At 35.0% G+C, this 21962-nt stretch overlaps 1 protein-coding gene across 5 annotated transcripts in view; it reads left to right on the forward strand.

The window, feature by feature from the left end:
• NAV3 (neuron navigator 3) overlaps positions 1 to 21962 on the forward strand; it is a 189423-nt gene that overhangs the window by 120462 nt on the left and 46999 nt on the right. For all 5 annotated transcript variants that reach the window (XM_038558518.1, XM_038558520.1, XM_038558521.1 and 2 more), the window contains 4 exons: positions 2208 to 2231; positions 4763 to 4840; positions 13417 to 13500; positions 21679 to 21790. In XM_038558518.1, the coding sequence (XP_038414446.1) occupies positions 2208 to 2231; positions 4763 to 4840; positions 13417 to 13500; positions 21679 to 21790 (298 nt within the window). The remainder of the gene's footprint in view (positions 1 to 2207; positions 2232 to 4762; positions 4841 to 13416; positions 13501 to 21678; positions 21791 to 21962) is intronic.

A 21962-nucleotide genomic window follows, 5' to 3' on the forward strand; every position in this document is an offset into this window, starting at 1 on the left:
CTTTAGGACACTGGGCTTGGTTCAACACCGTCATTTAAAAATGGCAAGTAATCACATTCCATCATTTTTTTATCTCATGCCTAAATCGCTGAAAGAAATACAATATTAAAATTCTGCCTCACTGCTTTGACTTTATGATAACACCTTACCTGGTATTGATAGTCATGGGGTATGAAAGAAGGCAAAGATTAAGGAAAAAGAGAGTTCTGAAAAAACAACAAGAAAAGAGTTTATATACGATACCTACAGAATTAATATGTAATGGTTATGCTTATGAGTAATATATATAACTTATTCAAGGCTTTTTTAATGAGAAGATATGATGGATAGCCTTTTTATTTTTTAAGTAGAAAACATTGCTTTTTTAAAATACTCAAATTATTTATTATCAGTTTCATATAATCCTAACAGGCCCTAAGCAGCATTTGGACAGAATATAGTAGCAATGAACATGCAAAGTTCTAGGGAAAACAAATAGTCCTGGTTAATTGCACATTTGTCTTAAGGCAGACAACTTCCAGCTTTCTTTTGCTTTAAGATGAAATTTCCATCTTAAGGTTAGTTCCCTAACTAATCTTAAAATTAGTTCCTTACTTCTGATTCAAAAACAGACTACATCTGACACCTTAATATTATTAGAATCAAAAAAATAAAATCTTCCCTTAAAAATTAAAGTTGAACTGTAAAATATTCAAGTTTCGTGTTAGCATTTATTTTTAAAACATAGTTTTCTTATACAGGCTATTAGGATTCTACTATTTAACCACTCTATTACTTTAACACATTATTATTAACTATACATTATTTTTAAGAGCAGAGAAAATACAGGAAAGAGAATACTCCAGAAATGCTTCTGCATAAAAATATCTAAGTTTATTTTACTTTGTTTTATTTTATGTTTTCTGGAGAAAAAAAAAAAAGAGAAAAAGTAGTTCAGGTACTTCTGCATCAGTTAACTGGGAAATGTCCCCAAAGGAGAGATAGGAAATAAGGTTTTTTTTTTTTTCACTTTCAGACCTCAAGGCAATGAGCAGATTTGTACTGTTCAGCGATATTCATTCTCCAGCTTTTTCCAGAATAAGGGAGCTTCCCAAACATAATGGCACACATAACTCATTTTCTGGCATTTTTCAGCCTAGCAAAAAGAAGAAAAACAGAGCTGGGAATTTTCTGCAACTGAGTCCAAAACAGCCTGCAAGCTCTCATAGCAGTCCTCATTTCCATAATGTGTATAACCCAGATGTTTGTCAGCCACTTTTATCTCCACCTTGACACTGGGCATTTTACTCTTTGCTGGCTTGCAGCTCCATAAACTTAATTAATAATCATTAGGGACAATAAAAGAAGATAGAAACTGATTTTCTGTGGTTATCAGTAAAGGTCAATATTTTCCCTCTGGCTTTATTTTTATTTTTTTTATGATGTGTAAATCATAAAAAGGGTTTGTGTGCTTGTGTTTAAATCCAAGCCAAAATAAAACTCCGACACCTAAGTCTTGCCTGAAGATCTCTATAGAGCATGGAGTGTATTTTCTATAATATGAATGAAAAAAAAATGTAATGTTTCCTTTTTTCCTACACTCATCTTTTTTAAGATATAATTTTATGACTTGTTTTGCTTTTGTTGCTTATGGTCTGACTCTTACGGTAACATGTTCTTTTAATTCTAACTTTGTGGGACACCTAGGTGGCTCAGTGGTTGAGCATCTGTCTGCCTTCAGCCCAGGTCATGATCCTGGAGTCCTGGGATCGAGTCCCAAATCGGGCTCCCTGCAGGGAGCTTGCTTCTCCCTCTGCCAATGTCTCTGCCTCTCTCTGTGTGTCTCTCAAGAATAAATAAATAAAATCTTCAATTCTAACTTTGCTTCTAAGGCATATTATATGTCCATGAATCAAATAACCTACATTTTCAGTGAATCATGTATATATAAGGAAGCATTCCTTTGTAATCTTAAAGGTTCCTGTTATAATAATATAATAATATCATAATTATATAAATACAATATCACTATCATAATAATTTGTAACAATATGATAAAATAACATGTATTTTACTATAATAATATGTATTTTACTAGTCTTATATTGGATCATAGTAACATTTTGAAAATACAGTATAATTATACAATGAAATTACTCATTTATACTTGTGGAACAAAATGACATTAGTTATATTTATAGATAATTTTTGCCTTTTGTCTTTTACAGGCTGAAGAAAAGGCTCATTCAGAGGTAAAATTTGTAGCATTTTTGAATTTGATGCTTTGTGTACACTTGTGATGAATGCTTCTACCAGTAGAGGGCTCTGTGATACAGAGGCATAGCTCTCCAGCACGGCTGATAGACGCGATCCTCTAGTTGATAAATGGTCTTGGGTGCTTCCTCATAAAGAAAATGAAAAGAAGTTCTTAAAAGCAAACTCTCCTCTCACATTCTAGAATGGGGTTTTATATCAACAACTAACCATCGCCTGCAGTAGTAAGCACTCATTAAACCCAATGAATGAATGGATGTGTGGTCTTTCTCGCTTATTGTCGTCTCTTCTCACCAATGCCTATGAGACTAACTGCATAGGATTAATGTAGTGTTGAGTCTTAGGCACCACATCTCCACAACAGAAGGTCCCAGCATCCCAGCCTATCTCTTCATGCCAGGACTTTGCTGTTCTGACCACCACTTTATGTCTAGCATGCTACATTGTTCTGACCACACACGTTTCACAAATACACACTCTGTCGCAATCATGCACAGGTCAGGTTGCAACCTGGAGAGTGTTCTTTTGGTTTCCCTTTGTAAAAGAATTGTCCTATCCCAGGAGAGCAGGACTTTAATTAGGCCTTTATTCAAGGTGTGGAAGTGACTATTTGATAGGTTGACACTGAGGCAGTCAGACCACAGAGAAAACCAGTGTCTTGGCAGCAGCCTTTGCAATGGAACTCCTTGCCTTACCTTGCCTTTAAAGTAAAATTTGTGCTATGCTTAAAATATTGAAATAGTATTGGTTATAGCAATCTGATGATCTAGACCAAAAAAGTAAATATGGTTTAAAAGAAAAACTATACTATTTTATTTATGTTGCATGGACGGGACAGTGCTTCTAATTTGGTCATAATGTGACTACTGAGGTATTCAAATGCTGCCTATTTGCCTGATTAGTACTTACCCGACTCCCCTTTGTATCATTCCTACCCCTAATGGGTCATGGTTTTCTTTAAAAAATAATTTACATTACCTTAAGTTTTCCTAGATTTCATTGTAAAGTATTATGTAATGTAATGGAGATTATTAATTTGAGAAAGGCTGTTTGAATTTGTATTGGTTTAAGATAAAATAGGTGGTCTGTTTTCTGGGACTATCTGTGGTCATCATCATTCAAATGCAAGTCAAGTGCTATTTGGGGCTAGTGAACCTCTTAAAAAAAAAAAACAGGAGTGAAATGGAATCACATTTGCTGAGATTATAATAAATGTCCACTGTCTCTGCTTCCAGCTTAAAGTTCACAGCTCCTTTTTGACTCTCGCAATATTGACTACCATTTTTTTTCCACAAGAGGGAAAAAAATAAGACAGTTAATGGACTATGTCAAGAATGCTCTTTCAAACTGAGATAGTATTCCAAATGTCCAGCCACAACAATAGAAGACTTCTTTTCACAGAAATGAGAAGAATTAGAGTAGAATATTTGGCATCTGAGTAACTAAAATCCCTTGAGACCAGAAATATACTTACAGACTTAGCCTCAGATGGTTGTAAATGTTTTACCCTTACTAATCTGTGTTTACATGTTTTAGCAACATGAGACATTCAGGTTTAACTGCAGAGAATACTTATATTAACAATTTAAATGTGATATGAAATACTCTCCTTTTTCTGGTTCAGTTTTATTACAATGTGAACTTAGCTAAGGAAGAAGACATTTTAGCGTATTAATTTTGTTGGCTTATCTTATTTGAACAGTATTACTAATTTTTCTGCTTACTTTTAAACTATAGGTAATCTATAAAGCATTACTATTCTGAGTTAATAGTAACTCTGTGAATAAAAAGCATTACAGAAAGATTTGGGAAGGGTTCTTTGAGTGTTAGCCGTTGAAACTCCAGCTAATAAAATTATTTCCAAATATGGACTCATTACTTGTGGAATTAGAGCCATCTTTCAGTGACTAAAGGATATTCCACAGCTTCTGAGAAGTTGCCAAACTACAGAAAATTAAAATAAGCACACACCAAAAAAACTGAGTATTTTTGCTAAAACTCCATGCTCAATGCCATGCTAGAACATTCAGTACTTTTTGCTAAAAGAAGACCCAGAAAAAATGTGTCTATGTATATTTAATTTTTAAAAAGAAAAGATCTTACTGCCTGAGTTTTGTTACCACAAATTGCCTGAAGTAGGAGAATTAATAGAGAAAATAAACTTGATTCTTGAGTCAGGCAGATGGGGCAAGAGAGCAAGCAAACATCCTTTAATTTGCAAATTTGGGTCCTAACCTTGAACAGTCACTTACCACTCTTCTTTTTTTTTTTTTTTTTTTTTTTTTTTTTTTTTTTTTCTTTTTTTTTTTTACCACTCTTCTTAATAAGGGCATTTGACTATTACTGTGTAGCTAGTGTTCACATTTCTTTGTTTTTTTCAGGAATTTGTGCTGATACACTAATTAAGGGGTTACATGAGCGAAATATAACATTTACTTTCTTGGATTGAATTCTTAGTTTTAAGTAAAAATATAGTATATTGAATTGATTTTTTTTAAACTATATTCAGCAAATCCACAAACTGCGGCGAGAGCTGGTTGCATCACAAGAAAAAGTTGCTACCCTCACATCTCAACTCTCAGCAAACGTAAGTCACTTGTGATTATTTTTCGATATATCTAAACAGATATGTAAGTAGTAAATGGAATAACTTTAGCAACAGATATACAAATTTTAAATGGTCAAAAATAAAGTCTTCAGTCAGTCATATGAAGGTAAACTTTCCTGCATACTGAGTATTAAAATGTAAACCCAAACTGATGTGGTTAAAAGGCCTTTTGTTTCTTCTAAGGTTGGAGACATTAGTCACAGTTACAAGGGTTATTTCTTATGTCTTTTTTTACTCTCCATAGATTTTTTTTTTCCAGCCACAATATGGTTGGGGGTTGATAGTGATTAACTCTGGACGATAAAATATTCTATGTGCCCTGCCTTCTTCACAATTTACTGGGCAATTAGTTAAGCATCCAATTAATTATATAAAAAAAATTAACTTAGCATGACATTTGAGTATCTGAGCTATGTTGTAAATGAGAGGTAGTTCTCTTAAAAATTTTGGCAGCCTTCTCACAGCAGTTTGGCCACCTGAGAATGGCAAAAATGACGCCAGTGGTCATCAATAGTATTAACATTTATTGAATATCTTTCCACGAGCCAGGGAATACTCAGAATAGATGGAGAATAATACAGAACACGTGGCATGGTGCCTGGTCCTGAGGAACAGTAGTGTTAGGAGCACCAGTGAGGGGTAGGGAAGCTCCCGCTGTTTTGCCATTTGCCTTGCCACCTTCATCCAACACTAATCTGTTCAGTTGAACCATGTAGCTTTGGGCCTCTCGTCTGCCTCACCGATCTCTACTCTCCATTGAGGTTTTCTATGTCCCAGACAAAGCATGACATAGCAAGAGAGACATAGCAGGTGTAGTAGGCCCACGGGGTATGATTTGACTAAGAGAGATTTTAAGGATGAAAATTCTTGTGTCATACAACTTCCACAGCATAGAAGTGAGTCATTTCACTGACAGTGTATTCATTTTACGACTGTATTTGAATTGATTTTATCTTTTCAATGTTGGGAGGATACAATTAATTTTGGATTGCCTATTTTTATAGATTTTGGGGGATCGTTAAAAATAATAGCAGGTTTTAGAGAATTGTTAGGCAATACTGGAAGAGACAACAGAATTATTTAACCCATATTTTCCATCTAAGAAGAATTCTTAAAGAAATAGTTCAGAAGAAACTATAAATTTTATACCAGACTAGATGAATAAGAGTATAAAACACTCAGTCTACATTCCTTAATCTGTACCCAAAGGACAAATGACAATGTAAATGCCAACACACTGGGCTGTATTTATCTGCAACGAGGAAGGCTCAGTGGCAGACCCTACTCTTTGGATGGTCAAGATACTTATAGATGTCTTTAACGATTAAAATTGAAGGATTTTATTTTTATTGTGTAAATGTCTCTTGCATGGGTTTATATATTCAGACATTAATAATAAACATCTGCTATACGTTACGGAATTTTTAAATTCCATAAACAATTTTTAAACTATTGCCATTTAAAAAGCTTTACATTATGTGCCTCTTATATTAAAAAGGAAAACTGAAACTAAAAAAAAGTCTGTAATAAAAAACATATACTTGTTTTTCCCTCAGACACCCTTCCTAAACATGGTTGTTGGTTTCTTTTTGGGGGCCTGGGTGGTGGAGGGAGTAGAGTTGACACACAGTGTTGCATTAGTTTCAGGTGTACAGCTTAGTGATTTGACCAATGTATACACTATCCTGTGTTCCCTGCAAGAGTTGCTGCCATTTGTTCCATTACATCACTATTACATTATCATTGACCGTATTCCTTAGGCTCTGGTTTTTATTCCCGTGACTTACTCATTCCGTAATTGGAGGCCTGGATCTCCGTCTCCCCTTCACCTATTTGCCCATTGCCCGACACTTTCCCACAGGCAGGCATCAATTTGTTCTCTATATTTATAGGTCTGGTTCTACTTTTTGTTTGCTTGTTTTTTTCCAGATTTCATTGATGAGTGGAATCAGCCATTTGTCTTTCTCTTTTCTTTCATTTGCACTTCACTTAGCATAATACGTCAATATCCATCTATGTTGTCTCAAAAGGCACAATCCCATCCTTTTTTATGACTGCGTAATATTCAATGGTTGGTTTCTTATGCTTCTTTTCAGTGTTGATCTTTTGAAGAGATATATGCAGTACACACTTGCAAAGGCTTGTATACACACATACACACACACATACAGAGGAGCAACCAAGTTTTAACCTGAGGAAGCAGTCCTGAAATATGACTCTGTACCATTGTTTGGGAAAGGAGCAAAAATTTTTTAAGAGTGACAGCCGTTGGCTGCCTACCACTTCTGCTCCAGTCATGCATGCCACACTGATTATCACTGATGTGTTTTCATGACTTTGGCTCATGTAGTCTCAGCTGAGCATCAATATGACCACCAGAGGGTGAAAATTGGTTTTGGTGGTAAAAAAAATTTACTCTTTTTTTATGCATAAAGCACAGTTATTCATAGAGTACATGGACAGGTATCCATCATATCTATGGTATTAAAATATCATGGAGGAAAGGGGTGATTAGGAAAAAAAGCATAGAATATTTCCTCGAGGAAAATAATGAAAAAAGGAATGAATACAGAATTAGAGCAAGTAGTGTCAAATAGGTGATTTTATTTATCAAGTTCTAGTCTTAGAGAAGATGCCCAAATGTCTCCAGCTTCCCCTACCCACATCTATGTTATCTTAACTGTGCCTTTTGCTCACAGATGGGAGCCTAAGTTATATCCTATTTTGCATGCCTTTTTTTTTTTACTTCATAATGCATTTTATAAATCTTCTTAAATCACCTCAAAGCCACCCAAAAAACTATACCTAGCAACTTTATTTTTTAACAGTAAAGAACATTGCAAACAACTAAAATATACCTTCAGGAGTTGTTGGGTAAAACAAACTCATGGATTACCACTCAGCCGTCTTATATATCTATGTCAACTTGTATATTTAAATATACAAACTTTTTTGTACATTTAAAAATTTGAATTACTCATGAATTATCTATTAACTGCAAATTATCTTGAACTTTCTTTGGCATTTGATTTATAATGTCACTTAAGTTCCCATAGAGCATAATGAGCCATCAAAGGATTTTTTAGTTAATATTTTATTTTTTCTTAGTTCTAAAAAATACTGCATTTAAATTTCATTCAGAGAATATGCTCAGATATCCAAATTAACAAATTCAGATATCTGTTAATATCTATTGATGTATGTAATATATACATGTAATATACATGTGCAGAAGTTAAGTCAGTCATAAGACTGAATAAAATTATTTCTGTACAGAACTCTTTAAGTCAAAAACTATTTTTAATCTTGTAATATTTTTTGGAAGTAGGAGTAAACCTTGTATTGTTTTAGTTTATTTAAACTGCATAAGATCACTACAATGAGCATTATTGTATAGAAGTGAAGTAGTAAAACAGCCATGATTTTTATAAGGATGAATTACAATGGATTTGGTTCTGTAGAAAATATCATTAACTGTTAACTTTTTATTTAATGATTATTTAAGTATCCAGATAATTTATTTTTTACTCAATATATAAATCACTCTATCAGGACTAAAATGATTCTCCTTACTTTGGGGAATTTTTGTTGTGTTGTTAATTGATCTGTCAATTGATCTGTGTTTGGGCTTGACATAATTATATTTTTTTTCTGACATGATTATATTTATATGGAATCCACACAACAATCCATGTTTTAATTTTTAAATTTGAAACTTACCTGCTTCTCTATTAAAATGCTTTTTTCAGAGGCACCTGGGTGGCTCAGTGGGTGAGCATCTGCTTTCGGCTCAGGGTGTGATTCTGGGGTCCTGGGATCAAGTCCCACGTCGGGCTCCCTGCATGGAACCTGCTTCTCCCTCTGCCTGTGTCTATGCCTCTCTCTCTATCTCTCTCAGGAGTAAATAAATAAAATCTTAAAAAAAAATACATATATATATATATATATATATATATATATATATATGCTTTTTTCCCCACTTTGTTAAAAGAAGCAGCAGTAGGGGTGCCTGAGTGGGGTAGTTGGTTAAACATCTTACTCTTGGTTTGGGCTCAGGTCATGATCTCAGGCTTGTGAGGTCAAGCCCCAAGTCAGGCTCTATGCTCAGTGTGGATTCTCCTTGAGATTCTCTCTCTCCCCCCCTCTGCCTCCCCCTGGCTCGCATTCTCTCTCTCTCAAATAAATAAATCTTAAAAAAAAAAAAAAAAAACACAGCAGTGGTAAATTAAAAAGGTGCCCAGCCAACTCACTTTTCGTTTGACCGGCAGGGTAAACCTCAGTAGAATATGCGGTGAATCTTCCCATCCACTTGTCAGATTCTCTGATCACAGAGCTACATAAAGCCCTGGGAGGACTCTCTGTAAAGCACTTTCTACTAGGATGTCTTTAGAAAGGAAAGAGGGTATGTTGGCAGGTGCTACTGCCTGACCTCCCCAAATCAATACAGCACGTGAACAGGAGGAAAAGAGGATCCCACCAGCGAGCAACTGCAAATGTATGGCCATATCCTACAGTCAGCCAGCCTCCCAGCCTCTCACCCACACCTTCCTACTGTCAAATCAGGTGCTAAGCATTTGTTGGCATGATAATATATTTTGTTGATGAATCTCAGCTCTTACATATTTAGAAGTAGGCACTAAGGCTAGTTATTATTACCATTTTCAAAGATACCACTGAATGAATATGTCACAAAACAGAGGGTCTTTTATTTTTTATTTTTTTATTTTTATTTATTTATTTATTTATTTATTTATTTATTTATTTATTTATTTATTTATTTATTTATTTATTTATTTTTGCCTTTCAACACATAGGTCTTTTAGCCAAAAATCTCTCAGGTGTTCTTTTGTTTAGGATTGTGTCCTGTTTTTTTGTTCTATTTAATATGTCTGTTTTTAAATTTTTTTTAAATTTATTACTTTTAAAGATTTTATTTATCCATTCATGAGAGGCACACAGAGGCAGAGACACAGACAGAGAGAGAAGCAGGCTCCATGCAGGGAGCCCCATGTGGGACTCGATCCCAGGACCCTAGGATCATGCCCTGAAGGCAGACGCTCAACCACTGAGCCCCCCAGGAGTCGCATATTTAATATTTTTATACATTCTGGCAGTTACTCTCGTTTTTCTGTATCTCCTTTCACAGAAAACAGTTTTGCACGTATTAACAATGACAAACACTGAAGGAACAATTTAATATTGTGTAAAAGAAATGTGAAACCTTATTTATGATACCTTCAGAGTCCTTTTCAGTTCATCTATTGATTTTCAAATGTAAAGTCACTTTTATATACATCTCCATATAAATCTCTATATTTTTTTCTGGTTGATGGACTGTCATTAAATTCTGGGTGAATAAATATAATGCTGGCACTTTTTCATAATCTTTCATCTTACTGTTTAGCAGCACAATAATTCTCTTTATGTAAAGATTCAGATTATATTCAGATTATATTATAGAATTCCAAAACTAAAGACAGTGTATATTAGAAATACCTTCCCTTACCTAATATTCAGTTGTGTCTATTTTATTCCCTTGACAGTCTTCACCTAACACAAGTCAGGGAATATTCATTATCATATTGATACAGTTTTACTCTGGCTTGAAAATTATGCAGCTACTAAGAGAAAAGTCGAAACCAAGTAAACCATGATCAATAATCCCCCTAAAAATCCACAATTTTAGAAAAAGTCACCATTTTATTAAGTTTTTCAGATAAGATCTAATGTCCTATTGTCAATTGCTTTTGCTTTTCATTTTCTCTCCATTGAGGTGAGAAAGATCATCACTGGTAGTAATGGTTTCTATTATTTGTTTCTTGTACTCTTTCCATTAATCCAATTGGTGAGAAATTTAACCTTGTATTAACTCAAAGTAACAAAGTTAATCTGATAACCGAAGCCAAGGCAACATAAATTTAAATAAAGCAGTATTTCACTGACACATTTCTAGCATATTTTTCATGAAGAACAATGTGACTCAAAATGTTCTTTGGTAACTGGTTATACATTTTCTTATGAATAATTAGTGAACATCAATGTTCCAAAGATTGAAAACTGACATTCTCATAGCGAACATTTTGTATTAACTAATAGCTACAAAATACAGGCAGTACATTTATTCAGCATATTCACATTCCTACTTTCTTTGCCATATTTTAACTCTTGTTTAACTGAGAAAATATGCAAAGAAGGTAAAGTTTAAATTTTCATCCAAGTTTATACATTCAAGTTTATATATCCAATAATTAAGCCTTACAGTTGTTTTGGAGAATTAAAATTGCAATATTGAGTAGATTCCTGCATTACTTTTAGTAAATATTAATGGTGGTTTTCGGCCAGAATTTTCACTATTCTAAGAGAAAATGAGCAATTTTATTTTAGGATTTAGTAACCCATTGTATATAATGGGCAAATATATTATAAATCATGGCAAATGGGCAAATATATTATATTTGGGCAAATATATTATAAATCACATGGAGCAATGCATTACAGCAAAATCTAACTACTGCTACGCACCACATGAGTGACTCTCAGAAACACAATGTTAAGAAAAGGAGAACAGTCACAAAAAAATTGTTGCCATATGATTCCATTCTGATAGTTTTAAAAATAGACAAAGCTAAAATATAGTGTTTAGGGATGCAACTAAAAAGAGAAGTAAGAAAATCATTACCATAAGTGCTTATCTGTGGAAAGGGAGAGGGGACAGTAGTAAGAAAGATAAGGGAAAATTTCTAGGGTCTTCACTTGTCCTATTTTTTGAGTTGGCTGGTGAGTGTATGAATGTTCACTGTGCGAGAAAACAATGAGCTGTGCCTTTTCATTTTGTTCACTTTTAATATGGTTTATATGATTTAATATGCTTTTGTTCTCTTTTTAAATTTTCTTACAATAAAAAGGTTACATATGAGAGAGAATGGAACATAAGCTAATTTCTGATATATGAAGCCTGATGCAATGATATTCCTTATCACTGAAAACATTTTAAGCTCAAGATACTATCCCTTTTTCTTTTGAAAAAAAGAGTATTATTTATCATATTAAATCTGCTAACTAACCTTGGAGTATGATTCTCATGGTTGTGCGTGTAAGAGAGAGAGAGAGAAAGAGAGAGATTTGGTGGGAAAATGAGATAGAGGCAGGAGAGAGTGGAAAAAGAATAAAAGTTTGTATCGGAGGACTGAAGATTAATAGAAGAAGTATCCTCCACAAATTATCTTTCTCTGTATTGTGTCAGGAAAAGGAGGGGAGCAGCACAGGATAAGCACAGAGCTAGGAACGAGGACGCCTTTGTATCGTGATCATAATGGAAGGGACTTGTACCTTCTAGCTGTTACCAGTAGTGGAATATACACTTCTTTCTGTTACGAATAATGGAATAAATTTCTAGTGCCCTAATCCTTTGGACTCCTGCAATCCATGTGATAATGGCTACCTCAGCTTTTCAGCTCTGTGATAGTTACAAGGTGATATATTTTAGTAAGTCCTTTTCCTCCTTTCTCTCAAAAATTAATCTTTGGCCAACGGTTGCCAAATTTCCCCCCCCACACACACACATAGTTTATTATCGATGTAGGTTGTAAAATAAATTCTATCGTCATGTCTTTGTAAGGGCACAATAAAAGTAGATCGGTTTAAGGTAACACACCTGTAGTTCTCCTCAAGCAACAGTGAGAGATTGAAGCACCTCTTCGTGCTTAATATTCTGTGGGTGAAGCTGATAGATAATGGCATGTCAACAGAACCTGGCCTATTTTAGAGCTGTAAGATTGTCAAATACCTCTTAATCATAAGAGTTTGGGTTTTATCAAAAAAAAAAAAAAGAGTTCAGGTTTTATACTGCAATAAGTGTAACTCCCTGAGATTTAAAAGAAAACCCGAAAGCCATGAAAACTTAAATAAAATATGACTGAATATTATTTCTAGCTGGCCTACCTGCACTTCCTTCGTTGAAGGGAATAAAGTAGCAATAAAAGCCCTTTTATTGTAAAAAGTTTGGAAGGTGAAGACAACTCTTTCTGATACCATTCTTTGTAAGCACGAAGAGAGGAAAGGTAACGTTATAGCTGTCAGCAGATGTCTGACACTAGAAGGAGAGTATCGGTACAATAAAGGAGCGAACAATATCTTCAAAGGTCATCATGGAGGTATAAAAATGAGAAACATTTGTCCATTGACTATTGCAGGGACCTCCTCTTGAGCTTTAAGTCTAAAAACTTGGCACCTCAGAAGTGTGTTCTGTATTTTGGGTGTCAAGTCCTCTGTGATATGCAAGTCAGAAGGTGTTATTATTTGAAAAATACCATCCCTTTTCAGAAGTTGAATTCACATTAAATGTCAAGAGACGGAATTTAAACTGAAGTTTAGAAATGATAAACAAAGATTTATGTTAAGGGAGAGTCATCACTGAAAGCTAACGGTGATGGTCATAGTATTTAAAAAGTTTGAATACCTGAAATTGAGCATTTTATAAAATCAAGAGTTTTCATCCATCCATCCATATACAAGGTTCTGACATTTAAAATGTGTTCCTTCCATCTTGTTCACAGGCTCACCTCGTAGCAGCTTTTGAAAAGAGCTTAGGGAATATGACTGGCCGGCTGCAGAGTCTAACCATGACAGCAGAACAGAAGGTATGTTCACGAATTACCACAGGGGCTTGAAATAAGACAGCAAGTTGCGTAGGATGTTTAAACAATGCATGACCTGCAGCTCCTTAAGCGTAATACTGGAGGGGATCCATTCCATTCTAAATTGGAAAACGGCAAGATAATACTTTTTCTTTTCAGATTTTAAAGACTTGTGATTCAGTTTGATCCATATTAGGACACACACACACACAAGTTCTTTCCAGGCAGTCTATTATTTTACTTCTGATTGGACCTATTAAAAGAATACCAAATGTTAAGAAAGAGAAACAGTCGTATATGAGAAGAGTTAGAATATTCTGGGAACAGTTTGTCATGCAGTTGACAAGAATTGCACTCTGACAAGCATTTTCACAAACGCATGGTCTGTTGTAAGCCCAGATAGAGACCATGGCAGTAATCGGAGATACCGGTGGAGAAAATCTGGAGGAGATGCGAGGACTCTCTAAAGTCAGGGGACTCTTGTTGCAACGTCTGTGGGCAAGAGCCTGAAACACTGACCCTGAGCTGAAGTTTAGAAATACGGAATGCTACAGGAAGATTTGTGTCACTTGGGAGTAATGAAGTCTAGTTGGCATCTGGGGGTGCTGTCTTTGAAAAGTAAAGTTAACTCATATCAAAAACTTGAAAATAAAGTCACATCCATTTTATGGAGGGGAGGGGGAGAAGAAATTCTAAAAAGAAAGAAACAGAGAATTTAGTTCACAAGACAGACATAATCAAAAAAGTTCATTTCGCCGAGAAAGAATCTGGACATTTCCATGGGATGACCAGTAACTTCCCTCTCTGCCGTGACTTCGGTGACCCTCACCTGAGTCCTTGGATGGGTGTTAGAGACAGATGAAGTCTCTAAAAGTGTATGGAAACATTCGTAAAAACTGCATATGTGCATCATATGAGCAGATGGCCACAGTTTTCGTCTAATTTCCAAAGAGATGCAAAACCTAAAAAGCTTTGGGTATTTTCAGAATCAGTACCTAGATCTATCCTTAGAGATGGCTTCGGTTTTGTCTTCAGTTCTGTAAAGTATGTCATTAGCATTGGAGAACTAGTGTGTGTTACCATTTTGTCAGTTTACCATTTTTTAAATTAAAAAAAAAAAAACCTGAATGAACAGCCCAATTAAACTAAAGAGAAAATCAAATATTCCTGTGATAGCCTGCTGTAATTAGCAAACTCTATTTTCTTCACCTTTTCATTCTCCTATTTCAGAGAATCCCCCACCCCTGAAAGAGAACACTGTCCATCCCCGTCAGGGGATCTTCCCTGTAAGGGAAGATGACAAATGCCTTTTGAGCAAGGGATTTTATCTTCATCTTTCATCATACCACTTCACTATGTAACCTAAGAGCTTAGTAAATAGGATGCCGAGGTCTTGTAGAGCAGCCAAGTGGGAAAGCGTGTGAAGGCTGGAGCCCGGGAAGCTTGAGTGAGAATCTCGGGGGAACTTCCTAAGAGCTGTAGAATCTTCCTTCACTAACCCTCACATTCGTCATTTGAAAAGTCAGGTTTATAATAACAACCTTGTAGAATCGCTGTAAGATACTATGCAATACCACAGACAGTGGACAGGCAAACACATGTTACCTTTCTTTGCACTTCTCTCCTTTTTTTCCTCTTAAAAAAATATGGGATAAATCAAATTCATCATTGGCCATATGCCAGGAACATAGCTTGAAATCATGGTTAGTGTTTAAGTCTCAATATCTTTAAGAAGTCAAAATTAATGCTTTTTAGCGACCCATATTGCCTACAATTCTTTTATATTTATGAGTGCATTTTCTCATGGAAATTGGAAAACTCTGCATTTGTTAATGCCTATGAATAATGCCTTGAATATTTTTAAATACATCTGCATAATGCGTGGAATTTTATCATTGTGTGCACATTACCCATAAAGTAACATTGCCAAAATTATAAAATTTTCTCAGAAGATATCGTGATGTCTGAAATTGCCTTGCCTTTTTTTAACTGAAAATAAAATGATTGCTTGTCTCGTTGCAAGCTGCATGCACACAACGATGTTAGGAAGTGGTTTATGTTATTAATCTGAGATTTAAAACTTGTCTATTTCCAAGGTGGCCTTGGGAATCATAAAACTAATTGCAATATGATATGGCACGATTCAATAACAGGATCTAGTGAAAACAAGTAGAAGAATGTATATAGCAAGATGCCCGAGCCTATGTAATTACTACCGCAAAGTGCTGAATGGAATTGAATGTCAGGGAAGCTAAGGCACAAAGGGAGATTGCTTGGCATGTCTAGTTCTCATTTTCTGACCAGAAAGAGTATAATTTAGATCGAAGAGACAAACTTTTTGGCACTGAACTCAAGGACAAATTTATTGTAAAGTTTCTTAAATTGGGGTCATGGAATAACAAAAGACAAAATCGCCGTTGAAATAGACATTTCTCTAAAAGCTGAGGGCATAACACTTAATCATATTTCAGTAAAGTCATTTCTTCAGGGAGCTGAGATAAAAGGGTATATTGCTCTCTGGTGATCCAACAATCCTGGGAAAAAGATTAGCGCATACAGAGCAGAGGTTTTTGAAACTCTGTTCTTGGAGTTTCAAGGCTCATTTGTCCATTTAATCATTCACCAAAGTTCTATTGAATTTCTACTGTGTAGGAGAGACTGCTCTAGCTACTGAGAATTCAGCAGTGAAAAAAATACATATATGTGTGTATAATATACACATGTATATATAGTATATACATATATAATATATTACATATAATATATGCATTTTATATACACACACACTGTTTATGTCCTAGTTTATAACTGGTTATAACATAAAATAGAGTTTATATTCCAGTATGTGACAGATTATGATAAAAATACAGGATTTCAGGTAAAGATAAGCACCACTGAAAATGTTGAGAGTGAAGATACTGGGAAGTGAAGGTGGGATGCTACCACAGGAAGCAACAGAAGTCAAGGTTGGGTTACATACTTGAGAAATGTTAATGAAACTGGGAGTCAAACCCTCAAATGTAAATAAAACTAGGACTCAAATCCAAGTCTTTAGGCTTCTTCTGGCTTTAAAGTATGATTTTCAACAACCATATGGCGTTAATAGTCTGAAAACTGTATTAAAATTTTAGTTTCATGTATAGACCAAGTCCACTTCCTTGAATAGTATCTTAAAATCTTTCCCTGCTCCCAGATGCCAAATCTGTAATCCTGATTATCTTGCCAGACCACTGCTTTTATACACTTATAATCTGGTGAGAAAGAAAAGACATGTATGAATAACTCAGGAGGCAGAAAATTTGGGGTGCTATTGGAAGTATAGGAGTATCCTGAGTGTACTCACAGGAGACTGCATCTTCACCTAGGCTCCAGAGTAGAGATGGCATAAAGGACTCCCCTGGGCTCTGGGAGGATAAAAAGATTAATTTTTGGAAAGTGGGGGGACTGTATGTTATAAAAGAAGGGGCACCATGAGCTTGAGCAGCAAAGAGGGAAGAGGGAGACATAGAGGGAAAAGGGGAAGGGGAAAAGAGGGAAAAAGAAGGAATGTAGAGAGAAATGTGGAACTGAGGCTAGAAAGATGTCTAAGGAATCTGGTCCTTGAAAACAAGGAGCCATTCCAAGGCTTTTGCCATTAGACTAATATGATAAAAGTTAATGAAGATCGGTCCCATAGTTTAACAGCATCCTCAGTAACCACTAGAAAGCTCATGTTACATAATAGTAAGTCTATAACTAGGAAAAATTAAGATAATTGTCATGAATCCTTGTTGGCTGTCTTTAGGTATTGCTCTATGCCTAACCTAAGGCTCAACAGATTATGACAGTGACATAGTCTGATCAATAATTATACCTACATTTGTAGTCCTTGTCCCTTTATTAGCGCTTCTCCCCCAAGATTCTTTGAGAAAATTAAGACTTAATGCCCTGAGATATCAATTATAAATGATAAAGTAACTTCTCTGCACTTGGAATGGTGCAAACTTTGTACCATCCGTGTCAGAATTGGAAAAAAATGCCATTCAAATGATCGTTCAGCACTTTATTTTCTTATAGAATGCCAGATGAGGAAGGCTGTAATACAAGTCATCAAAAGGCAAGAATTCTACAAATGTGTATTTTAATGAATGAATTTTTTTTTTTTCAGAACTACTGCTAAATCCAGGTGAATGTACTAAGGCTGTACTCACTGATAATTAAAAGACTTCCAAATTAATTCCCTCCAGCAATTGTACCAGAGGCAATTAGAACATATACTAAGGTGTACTAGGTTCGTCTTATTAGAATGTCTGAGCACAGGGGTGCTTGGGTGGCTCTTGATTTCAACTCAGGTTATGATCTCAGGTTGTGAGATCGAGCCCCACGTCCAACTCTGTGCTGGGCGTGAAGCCTGCTTAAGATTATTCTGTTTTTCTCTTTCCCTCTCTTAAAAAAAAAAAAAGAATGTCAGACACAGCAGAGGAATATCTTTTTGTTTAAGTCGTTGAGCTCAGATATTGATCCTTATGCCAACCGTAAAGTCCAGAGTTTGCTCATTCTTCCCCCTGTGAAGCTACTTTTTTTGGTGACTAGATAAATAGAAGCTTAAATATTAAAAATGAGAAAATCCAAGTCCCTGGAAATGGATAATGTAGAACTAGCTAAAACTTTAGTTGAATTGGGTCTTTACATTAACTTTTCTCAGTTCAGATTAAAAGTAGAAGTGTTTTTTAAAATTTATCACTAGAGTCATGGGGCACCTGGGTTAAGCAGTTGGTTAAGCATCTGCCTCCAACTCAGGTCTTGATGCCAGCCCCACATCAGACTCCTTGCTCGGTGGGGAGCCTGCTTCACCCTCTGCCTGCCACTCCCCCGCCTTTCTCTCTCTCTCTCTCACTCTCTCTCTCTCTCCCCCCCCCCCTTTCTGTCAAATAAATAAAATCTTTTAAAAAATTATCACTAGAGTTGGAAAATACATTCATTAGCCTTTTAGAACATAGGATAATTTGAATCCATATTGTTCGTGGAATCAAGTTAGTTGCACTACTGGGATTTGGGGAACTTACTGCATTTTGTTAGAATCAGGGCTGGCTGAGTTCTTTCAATAGAAGAACAATATTTCAAGGCACACACATGGGTGTGGGGAGTGGGATGTGTTTCAAGAAACTACAGCTAGATAGTGTAAGATTAACTCAGGGTCAGTGTAAGGAAGCAAAAAACAGATTTAGGAGAAATTTTTAAGAGTCTTGTCCAGAAGGTCCAGTTGGTTGATGAGACTTATTGCCAAATTTGTGGGATTTTCAACAAGGCCTGTGTCCAGGAGAAATTTGGAAAGAGGTCAGATGCAGTTAGAAAATTAGGTTGGAAAGGACACCAAGTAAGGCTAGTGTTACGACAAAGTATTTGATCATCTCATTTTGAAGCGTTCCAAGTCTGACCTTGGTAACTTGTTTAGTTTAGAGACTTGCACAAAGCAGTTAGAAAAGATATTGACTCCATCTGGCTTCTTTTACACAAGAATCTCTCATGGAAAACTCGAATCTTACATGATCTGCAGACATTTGCGGCATCATTATCTGAATAGCTTATTGTAGGTGAACGAAGTTTTAGTTTAATTCCCACTTTTGAAAATTGGAAAAATATCAACAAGGTATGATCTGATAATCTATTCCCAAGATCCTGTACAGAATTATCCTAGCCCCCAGCTTCTCTTCGGTATATAATGAAGAGAGTAGAAATTGGAAGCTACTGCATTAGAAGTATGATATGGCTTTAAATCCATATCTTGATGGCATATACATTTTCCAGGGTTTTCTTCTGAGAGTTTAATTGAGAGTCTCAAAATTGAAGTATTGTCCATTTGGTCACCTTCAAAACATAGAGACTAAATGAAAATATTTCATAGTATCAAACAATTTTATATTTGGCTATTTCTAGAACTCACTTCTAATTATATTTCTGACCCACACTCCCCACCGTGGCCAAAAAAATAAAAGTGTGCTCTCTCTCTCTTTCTCTCAAATAAATTAATAATCCTTAAAGAAAAGATACCTAGTTTTAAAAGTTATGATTCTTCTATCATACTAAATGTGGTTTTCTAAAAAACCCATATTCCTTGAGCATTTCACTTCTAATCTTTTTAAAAATAGTTTGAGATTTCTCTAGAAAAGACTGAAGTTTAGACTTTGAAATAAGTCAGCTTACTCATAAAATTAAGCTGTATTTTTTAGACCTTTTATGAGATCTCATTTCCATGTTTCTTCTTTCAACGTAAGGCCAGTGTTCTAGCAGATTTTTTAATCTACAGTACAAGCACTAGTGACTTTAAATTCAAGGATGAAAAATCTGCTTTTAATTAAAATTTAACATGTACTTTAGTCTATATGTTGTAAAATTGCTATTTAAATTGTATGATTTGCTAAGTGTGTGCTATAGAGCTCATTTTGTGAATAATTTTCTGGTAAAAGCAGAATGAATTTCAGTAAACATTTTATCTGTTGAGAGATTTATTTTAAATGGAAAATATATCAAGTTTTGGAAAAGTTATCTATTATTAGAGCAAGGGACAAAATTACAGAAAGAATTTGGAGAGACTGAAAAATTATGATGAATTGGATCTGAATTTTATATTGTGGCCCTGGAAGTTTCCCACAAACATGGTATTTTTCTTTTATGATAGATACATGCAAATTAAATTACAGTCAAATACTTGAAGACCCAGCTGTGAATGCAAGAGGTTGCTACTGACTGTTCATTATGAAATTCTTTGACTTATAAACTATTAGAAATCTATAAGGGGTTTTTTTAAAAAATATCTGTGATCTACTAGAAATAGGTCAGATGGCCAACAAAAAGTTATAGGATGTGCTAGGTATCTATTCCAAACTTGACTATCATTTCAATTAGCATTGTCCTTTTTTTTTTTTTTTTAAGTGTCTAAGATTAGAATAGTCTCTGGATGTTTTTACATCTAAATTAGTTTCCTACAAAGGCAATTGTCATGATCTTACTGCTTTACATATATTCTGGAAGGTGGAGAGTAGGAGTAACCTATTTACCATGGAGGGAAGAACCTGAGCCTGATTCTTTTGATTTCTGCCAAAGATGCTAGAGAAAATGATCAATGACCATTATATTCCCTCAGAATTCTCCCTCTAAGAAACTGACAAGAATTCTAATTTTTAGAGTTGCCACCACTGCCAAGAATTCTGAATACCCCTTGTTTTCAAGCTCCTGATGGAAATACTGCCCACGCTGAAACAATACTTTACTTCTTTTTTGGAGAGACACATGTCTTGTCTTCCTCATTCTTCCTCATAGTCATTTCTGGTAAAATAATTCACTTCGATAACTGTGAAAGATCACATTTACATGTTCAGTGGGACACATCTTAAAGTTACTCTGGATTCAATAAGAAAATAGATGTTTCATGACAATTTGATTTGTAAGCTACTTTTTTTTTTTTTTTTTGTAAATTAGTATTATTTAAGGAATGTAGATTGCATGTATTTCTATTCACTTAAAAAAAAATCCCTGTGTTGCTTTGGCTTGGTAAAATTGGGTCTCCAATCTAGGAATCTTACTGGATGAAAAGTATCAGAATCTAAGATGACCTTGACTTGCCCAGCAGAATTTAATAAGATGACATTTGGTAGGAATGAGTTAGGGCTCAGTTTCTGCTTTTATATTTGAATATAAAGAATCCGTTCCCCAAGTGCAAAGTAAGTGAGACAAAATCTAAAGTCCTCTATTCAACAAGAATTCAGCGTTTCCAGCTGACAGTAAATGCAATGTGATGCACCTGGACAGTTCTGCTAGCGAGGTGATGTAACCATGATGGCATTAATAAGTTTGGTATAAAATGGGCAGTGTGATATCTTGCTTTATGTTGCACTGGTCAGCTTTAATTGCCATCCTTCGAAAGGAATAAAGGCTATTCAGATCACATTTATAAGAGAATAACCAAGATATATATATATATATATATATATATATATATATATATATATATATATTTAGTTTTCCTGTACATTTAAGCAAATAAGAATTGTTAGATATGACTTAATGGGGTCATCAGGCATCCAAATCTCCCAGGATGTTAGTACTACATAAAATTAAACCCATGTGATTGTGAATTATGAACAAGGACATTTTACTGTTTTCTCTAGGTATTAAAACTTCTAAATTCTATTTGTTTCACAGGAGTCTGAACTTATAGAACTAAGAGAAACCATTGAAATGCTGAAGGCCCAGAACTCTGCTGCCCAGGCAGCTATTCAGGGAGCCCTGAATGGTCCAGACCACCCTCCCAAAGGTATATTTGGAAATATTGCCATTTTTCATCCAATAATAATAGGGATATATTTTATTTATTTATTAGAGTGAAGCTGCTTTTACTCAGGGCACTTGGTTTAATATGAATAAATTGGTATTAATACAGTCAAAATCCCAGAATTCAAGAACAGTAGCTTTGCTTATCAATAATT

Source organism: Canis lupus, chromosome 15 (genome assembly GCF_011100685.1).
Source record: "Canis lupus familiaris isolate Mischka breed German Shepherd chromosome 15, alternate assembly UU_Cfam_GSD_1.0, whole genome shotgun sequence".
NCBI classification, from domain to species: Eukaryota; Metazoa; Chordata; class Mammalia; order Carnivora; family Canidae; genus Canis; species Canis lupus.